General features: G+C 36.7%; 1 protein-coding gene across 1 annotated transcript in view; it reads right to left on the bottom strand.

Annotated features, from left to right (window-relative positions):
• Nucleotides 1-382: 382 nt before the first annotated feature.
• Nucleotides 383-9,075, bottom strand: part of KCND3 (potassium voltage-gated channel subfamily D member 3) — a gene marked incomplete at both ends in the record, with an annotated part of 313,047 nt that continues 304,354 nt past the window's right edge. Inside the window, 3 exons of the mRNA XM_083360647.1 lie at nucleotides 383-584; nucleotides 2,747-2,994; nucleotides 7,547-7,603. Of these exons, the coding sequence (XP_083216773.1) occupies nucleotides 383-584; nucleotides 2,747-2,994; nucleotides 7,547-7,603 (507 nt within the window). The remainder of the gene's footprint in view (nucleotides 585-2,746; nucleotides 2,995-7,546; nucleotides 7,604-9,075) is intronic.

Here is a 9,075-nt window from a genome sequence, read left to right as displayed (position 1 = left end):
TTCTTTACTGACCTTCTTGTAGTTATGACACGACTTCTATATCACTATCCAAAAAACTATTCTACGCCTCATGTCTTAGAACAAGGCTTCAACTTGTCAAAGAGAGATCTTACACCCACACACACATGCATACACCCATACATACAAACATAGCTTCCTGACTCTTCTGAGCTTGCTCTGCAGCATGAATGTGAGTTTGAAGGAAGCTGCCTCCTTCGGCTCTCATCCTCGGTTCTTAGATGTTGGTCAGGTTGGTCCATTGTCCATCCAGCCATTCATCTAGGCACAATTTGCAGCAAAGAAGGAACATGGAAGTTGGAGGGGAGAAAGGGAGAAAGACTGGCCTTCCAATCTAATGCCATCATGTTTGACTAAGTCAGTCTTACAAAGCTGAAACCTTGACAATGTTGCTGCTAGCCATGATTGTGTTCATTGAATGGCTGGAGCTTGAGGAGGATGGCCTGTTCTCACCTTCGGGTGCCAGTGCCAGTGGTGTTGGGATGCTGATGATTGCTGTGGTTATTTGAGCAGCTTTGCAGTTCGGTCTCAGACCATCATCTGATTTCATATTTAGGCTGGAGCGACTATAAGATAAAATGACATTTTCTTTTAGTTTTAAGGGAACAGAAGGTAAGAACAGAACTCTGTGAACTTTGGATATGTTTGAACTCTGACTTTTAGGATTCTCCCCATGTATCTATTATCCCTGAGCTATGAGCAGGTAGGAACCACACTCTAACAACATCTGTAAGATATAGACCAACAAATGGATGTGGGTAATATTACTCAGTTTCCATGACGGACAGTCAGAGATACATCCTTGCACTAGCCATGTTTCTCCCAAAGCTTAATATTCCCAACCAGAGAAGGGTCTTTACTGTAGCCTAATGTAATGCACTCTTAGTTGGAAGATACAAAAAGATACCATACCATTTACAAGTATGGCCTTGTTATTCAGGATAAGTAGAAACATGTTCTTTTGTACTGCCAGTTTTACATAGCATCCTGAAATGCCCTAATTGCCCATTCCTGATTAGTAAAACAGGATACAATGATCACCAGTTCTTATTTTCTGAAATTAACCCTGAAATAACATATAAGATTGCCAGGTTCTGTAAGGTGACATACAAAATTAGACTAAGAATACTTAAGAGCAATTGAACTTGTTTATGTAGGCAGAGGTGGGAACTATGGCCTTTTCATGACTTGTGGACTTCAACTCCCAGAATTTCTGAGCTAGCATGGCTGGCTTAGGAATTCTGGAAATTGAAGTTCACAAAGGGCCATAGTTTCTCACCCCTTTTTATTTATGTCTGCTACTGTGCTGTATTTTCAGATTTGTCAAGGGCTCTGTAATCCTATATATTAAGTTAGTCAACTACGTAATAAGAATGAAGCTTTTTAGCATATTTTTCTATGTACCATTCCTGTTTATTTATTTTTGAGTGATATTTGGAAACTGTTTGGAAACTTTTCTGTTTTTTTCTTCTTCTTTCTGCTGATTAATGACCACAATAAAGTTATTTGATTTTGAGCTGCTATGAACTTTGGATATGTTTGAAATATGGGGTGTATGACAAAAGTTGGTGGAAAGAGTTGACAGTAAAACTAATACTTTACTGAAATTTGTCTTCTATTTTCCTGAGAGTCTCCCTCCCTTATGAACCAGGCTTCTGTTAGAAAAATCTCAAGTTCAGAATGCCTTCATAGTCCTGTATTGAATTTTATTGTTGCAAAGTGGAACAGGTCACGTATGTAGTATTGTTTGCCATCTTCTCATGACTCTGGAGGCTTCCTTGCCTATCCTAAGCCTGAAAAGCTCTCTGGAAAGATTTTCCTCCTGATCTTTTCTCCTGTGGTTTATTGAAATGTGGGGATTCAAAGAGTAAAGAAAATGTAAGGGTTCTGTACTCAGATACAGTTCATTAAAAGCTATCTGTCTATAACACGGGTGTCGATCGCATCACGTGATGTATTGTGATGTATTGTGATGCTTTTTGCCTTTGCGGAGCTGGGGTAGGTGCGGACTGCCAGCTTGATGCCCCCTGGTCTATAACATTCAGCAATATTTCTCCTTTAGGAGTACAGTGGTAGATTTCCAAATACTACTTATGGAGGAACAGTGGTGAAAGAGGAATAATTTTGAAAGCTATGCTTCTATCTGCCTTCATTTTGAGCTACTGTACACATTTTATAACAATTTTTGGTTTCTTGCTATGCATAGTAACTGGCCCTCTAATTCATAAATGCCCGTACAATGTATCAATACATTCTGAAGAAGGGTTGAGTGTCTTATGTTAGTTATTTAAAAGTTTACTGGATGAGCTTTCCCCAATTCATTACACTCCAGTAATATTAGGCTGGCATTTCTGAGAATTCTTATTCAAAAAAAAAGGATGTGGCTTAGATATTGTGAGTTGTAATTCCAAAATATCTCAAGGTGGTTATTTAAGATCTTATTTTGGTTTCTTAATCCTAGCATTAATAGCCATGACAGTATAACAAAATATATTTCAGAGTTCCCACATCCATCTAAATGTGCAATTAGAAAATGAAGATGTAAATTTTAGAACTCTCCAAATACTTTCAAAATATCGGTTCAGCTCTAAATCTTGACTCTCCTGGAATATTATCTTGAATGCAAATTTGGCATAGTACCTAAAACCATTTCTCCCTGTTCGGGCTGGATGCCTATGTGCTAGTCCTCTTACGTACATCAATGTACCCACCCTCTTCTCCACTGTACCTTGTTGTGAGCGAGGGTTGTTCACTGCACTGAATATGTATAGTGCTGAGCTCCTGCATGCTCCGTAGTCGGGTTGCTGGCACGTTGGAATTGGGGAGGTGCGTTGTCTTTTTACTACGTCGAGAACAGCAGGAGGTAGTCAAGCCCTGGTTACTTGAAAGGGAAGGGCTTCGGGTTGATGGGTAGTTCTGCATTGAGCTCTCCAAGCAGTTTTGCTCAAACATCTGCTCATCAATGAACTCATGGTTCTGTCAGAGAGAGCATAAACAAATATCAGTAATTTCCTAAATAGAGTCCTTTTTTTCCAAAATCAAAAACTGACTATAGCTCAAGAGTTAGACTTTCAAACACTTTTATGTATTCTCCATCAGGACAGCCTTTCCTTTCTTTAAAAAGCAACTGGCTGTCATGTTGAAAAATAATTTGCTTAGGGTAATATATTTCAGTTATATCCAATTCCACAGTCTGAACATTTGCTTTGTTGTTGAATATCAGGAGGAAATATCCTGACAGCTGAATGTGGAAGTATTCACATAACTGATTGGTGTGATTCAGTAAATAAATATTTCCTAATATTTAGGAAATAAATAAATTTAAGTATTCTAACCTGCTATTGTATATTTGTTTCCATATATTAGAGTATTTTTTAAAGAAAACCCAAGATTCAAACATATGGATGCTATATATGCTGATGCCATTTTTCTGAACTTTCATAAATCAACTTCAATATAATTGATATAGTTGAAATGTGGTGCCCTTGGTGCTTTCTAAGTTTGGTTGCTTGCAGACCTTTCATTACCTGACCAGGTGCTAGTGAGTGTGAGATTTGATCCCTGTTTATAGCCATAGCACTTAGACTTATATATCGCTTCACAGTGTTTTACAGCCCTCTTTAAGCAGTTTACAGAGTCAGTGACAATCGAACTGCCAAACCGCAGGCAGTCAGCAGAAGTAGCCTGCAGTACTGCATTTTAACCACTTGCACCACCACGGCTCATATATATACAGTTCCTTATCCTGCCAGTACTGATCAGGGTGATTTTTCCCCCCCATGGTAGTTTCTTGATTAGAGTATTGTTTTTGCTTGATTTTTGTCTGATTTTACCTGGATGTTGGTTGCTGGAGGGGACTAGTTCTTGTCTTTTTGTTTCCTTCTTAGCGCTGTACTATCTTTTTTGAACAGTGTGTAAATTTGGTTTTATCTCTCTGTGTTTATTAATGGCTGATTTGTCTAAATGCGAAGCTTCCAGAAATTCTGTAGTGTTTTTGGATATAGCTTGGTCCAGGATGCTCACAGTTTACTAGTTGAAATTATGTTGAATCTGTCCATATGTTGTACAATTAAGGAGTTTTCATCCTGTTTTCTGAGTGCTAATTGGTATTCATAGCTCTTCTGCCTGTCTGTCTTATATAGTATTTATAATAGTCCTTATAGTGTGCATTGACTCCTGTTTTTTCTTCTTGGCTACGGGCTCTTGGTTGACTTAAGATGTTTTGGAGGGCTCTGATTGGTTTGTGTGCTATAGTGATGCCATGTGGTTATAAGTCTGCTGGCTGTTTCTGAGATGTTTTTGATGTATGATAATGTTACTCTTTTCATAATGGGCTGGTTGTTGTGTTGCAGTAGGTTGAGTGGTCATGCACTTTTTGATAAAGTTGTATGGGAAACTGAACAGTTTCTTTTTTCTGGTATCCTGGGTTGCTGCAGTGTGTTTGTACTTGTCTAAATAATGCTCTTACACAACTGCAACTGTGGGAGGTTGAATTGTTACTTTGGTAATGGAACATTAAGTTAGTGTGGGTTATTTTTTGATAGACGTAATTCACATGGTTTATTCAATTAGGATTACTGGGTTGACCAGCTTGAATGCTAATATCAGTTTAGAAAGCTAAGATGATTTAATTCAGTTTGACAGTTTTTATCAATTAAAGCATTCAGTTCAATGTGATGTTTGATTTGAGTTTTTGATTTTGACTTGAGAAGTAACTTTGATTTGTTGATAGCAATCAAATAATCTTATTCAATATTTGAACTTAAACTTCATTGGGCCAATTCAGTTTTGTACCCTTATATGTCTTCTGTAGGCCTACACTATTTTTTTTATGACTGCAGCAAGTTGTCTTTCCATGGAAAATAGTTCTCACATATACAGTCCATAATACTTGTAAGGTATAACTACACTATAAAAGATTGTCATTATTTGAAGCAAAAAAGTTTATTATTTAAGCTGACTTTTAATAGCTAGATACTAATAGGTTGGGGTAATTTAAAAAATACTAATTGTATATTATAATAAAAACAGCTGATTATCAATCTGTGCTTTTGACCATCTTTTAAATGGAACAGCATTATGCATGTCAAGTCTCTGAGAAAAATCTAAGTAGTCTATAAATAGGGGCATACCCAAGAACATGTTCTCCTATAAATACTCATGGAAATAATTTCAATTCATGTTTTGAGAGTTAACTTCAGAAGGTATTCTTCAAGGGAATTCTTGTTCACTAGGATTGAAATGAAAAACATTTAACTTTGGTGGGTGACCTATTAAAATGAGGGTAGTGTTTTAGCTATATATAATTGCTGCCTATTTGAACATTCAGAAACAGACCATTGGATAAATCTGAATAAAACTTTGGAATGAAATTTTACATATTAACAAGTGGTTGCTAGTAGCACAGAACACATAAATAATTGTTTGTTTTTGACATTATTTGTTTACAAGAATGCCAAAGTAATAAACCAGCTGTCAGTTTTCATTTAAAATAATTTAGATGTCTTCAACGTTGAGGGCTAATCTAAAATGTTGTCAGTTTCTTATGGGTGCTCTCATTTTCTGGTGACCTCTCAATTTGTAATATAGCTATCATGATAGGGCAGGTAGCTTGAAAGATATCAAGATAATGATATATTAGGATAATGGGGGCATGTCATGTAGTTGACGCAGTGCTAATGCCTTTATAGTAGTTATAGTAATTAGATACTTGTCGGTCTGTCTGTCTAGAAGACTAATGAATACCTCAATCCTCTCCCCTAAAGTTATAAATGAAGGAAAGAACGGAATTCAGGGATCAGCTAGTGCAACTGCTGCAATTTGTAGCTTGCTTGACCCCCTCTCCAAGTCTGTCCCCTCTGAACACATCATATGATATCACCTCTTGTGATCAAACTGCCGGCCCGCAGACTGGATGTGTCATGCCAAAACTGTACCCACCCCAGCTTCTGCAATGGGGGAAAAGTTGAGATACGTGGTGACAAGTTACATGATGTTACGAGTTTGACACCCCTGTCTTAAAGGGTTAGAAACCTTTCTATGGGAAATTTGAAACTTTTTTTTCATCATAAGAGTAGACCAATATATTTGTATATATAGTTGTTTTCAAAAATACATTTTTCCTTTGCTCTTTCCTTTTTTGGGTGTGTGTGTGTGGGAGAATTCAAAATGTGGTCATATGACAATGAGGGGGAAAAATTTTGAATCCAGGTCATAAATAGCTTTTTCGGGGCTTGTTGTAACTAAGTGATGGTTATAAGTTGAGGACTACTTGTATCTTCTGTATGGAGGGATGGATAAACTATAGAAATGTACAGGATACATGCATTTTTTAGTTGGGATACACCTCTCTATTTTTCCTTTACATGAGATGTATGTAAAGAAACACAAGTTAGACATAAGGAATCTATGGCTGCTTCTTTTTTATGCAGTTACTTTGCACTTGAGTTGCTGCAACACAATATGTTCTAGCAAGGGATTATATAATTCCATCACCAGTTACTGTAATGTAAGTATTTGGATGTAATAGCAGTGTGGTAACCCTGCTTCAGAACTATGAATCAGAGACAGGTGCTAAACAATGCATAGTTGTGATTAACATGGCAAATGAGTGGAAATAAGGTAATATTTTATCTTAGATAATATATCTTAGGAGAAAGATAATATTTTGCAATGGAGCAATCACTTATAATGGTTAACAAAGTCATTTTAGTTGAATAGTGTAGAACTATGCAGAGAAAAATATTTTCTGCTGGGATGCAATGAGTGGAAAAGCTTTAATCTAGCATTCTGAAGACGATCCTCATCTCCATCATTGTCGTCGTCGTCATCATCATAAAGGACTTAATAGTTGGACAAAAATGCTAAAATCGAGTTTAAATTTCTGGCTGATCATTATAATAAAACGTTTAGGCTGCCCAACCTTCAATGACTCTGGGCAGCTCCCAACAATCAAAGAAACTGTTGTAGCTGCCTTTTACATGCTGTAAATTTCTTGCCTATGACTTCATCCTAAAATGAAATGTCCTCATACACTGAGCTCTACTGACTTACCATAAGTTTTACAACAGATCACAACAATTCTCAACTATGTTTTATATAAATCCAGAACATGAAAGTAGAAATCTTGGACTAGAATTGTTATAGTTTTCAATCTAAAAAAAATAATGATAGGCAGATCAGGTATGCATAATATAAATATTCAGCAAATAGGTGAAAAATGAATGGGATCTTTACTTATGATAAGAGTTAAAAGGAAAAAAAACAAACATCTTAGCATATTCAAAGCTGCACATCCACATCAAATAATTAAACAGCATATTTGAAAGCATACTTGAGCTTTTAAAAATAGATAAAGCAATTGCTGTCCCTCGTTTAATAGCCTTAACAGTGCTCAAAGCCACCAGATAATAAAAAAGCTCCAACATGCATCATCTACTAAAAAAACAGGATTATCACAAGGAAGGAAGCAACACTTGAGACATAGCACAGAGATGGCAGTAAACAGATTGAATTAAGAAAGAAATACCTTGAAGGTGGAAGTTCGTACAGATAACAGGGGATCATCCACAAGATAGGACAATCCCTACAGGACAACATGTCAACAAAAGATAAAAACACCATTGATTGTCCATTCTAGCATTCCAAAATCCAATCCCAGCATTCTGCCTAGCATCTCACAAAGTTGGAATGGGCAATGAGGCCTTTCCTCCAGCTAATTTTAGATTGAACTGTCATCTCACTGGTAACAGAAATCTCCCAAGTAGCCAGGAAAAAAAAAGTAAATTACTGTATAACCCACTAATGGAGGTTCTCTCAAATGGAAATGCCTAAGCAACATGAACCAGAGAGCTGACTGATAAAAACTGAGGTTGCTTCCAGTCCTAGATTGCACAGTGCACTTGCTCTGCCTTATTCAAGGAAAATTTCAGTGCAAGTAATGTTATGATTTAATTATAATCAGGGCTTTTTTTGTCATAGAACGCTCAGAACGGAGTTCCGGCACCTTTTTTTGGATGGAACCTTGTAGGGTAGGCAAGGCGGGTTGTATGACATGTGTGAGTTCCGGCACCTTTTTCTTTTACAAAAAAAGCACTGATTATAATCAACCCATGCGTTCCCATTTATAATTGCAAAACATTAGGCAAGGAGAAGATTGGGATGAGGAAAATTGTGTGGAAATTATTCTTCCAGATACTGCAGTGTTATATTCCCAGGCAATAAGCACAAACAAACTTTTGACAAAACCTACCTTTATTTACTATTACGGTGTAACTTTTGTTTCTTATCTGAGTATTAGTTATGAATTATTACATAGTGCTTTTATTAAATGTGTTTCTAAAGTGCAGCTGAATACATAAAATTTGTAATACGATTTCTAAACATTTATATGGTAAAATTAAAGGTTCAAATTAACTTTCTCCTCCCTTGACTTTTTTCTCCTGTAACAAGAAAAAGTTTTGGTTACTTTTCTAACCAATTTTATTCTCTCTTGTATTTGGAGTAGAAAGGCTTTAAGTTGGATTGTGATTTTTTTCCAAACTTTCTTTAACAAGTTACTTTCCCCTTCCTCCCCCCACCACACGTTTTCACTCCTTTGGCTGCGTGCTGGTTCAGGCTATACAGAAAATAAAGGGATAATGGAAACTGATAATTTAAGAATTTTATTGCTATTCTTTGACTTGCTTAGTTAATTGTTTCTTTCACAAACTGGACCTTTCTTTGTTGTGTCAGTCCTCTTTCTAAGTCAGCATTACCAGGATCATTGCCCATCCACCATGATTCTCTCCCTGGGTCTCCTCTGTTGCTCTGAAAGTATTAAGCTTTTTCTCCAGGGCACCTGCAGGGATGATCAACTCCAGTTCTCTTTCTGATTTCCAGTTCTTCTCAACTTCTCCAGGAACTAAGCATGTTCCAGAAGAATCTTAAACCATTTTCTTTGAGAAGCAACATCAGCAACAAGAATAAATGGCTCTAATCGTGATAAATCTTAGTAATAGTAATTCAAACACCCAGAACCAAGATTAAGGAAAGCTCCTTAAACTCTCCTGTATTCTG

This window comes from Vipera ursinii (assembly GCF_947247035.1).
Source record: "Vipera ursinii genome assembly, chromosome: 3".
Classification (NCBI taxonomy): domain Eukaryota; kingdom Metazoa; phylum Chordata; class Lepidosauria; order Squamata; family Viperidae; genus Vipera; species Vipera ursinii.
Note: the sequence above shows the minus strand (reverse complement) of the source record. Positions and strands in the feature narration are given on the sequence as shown.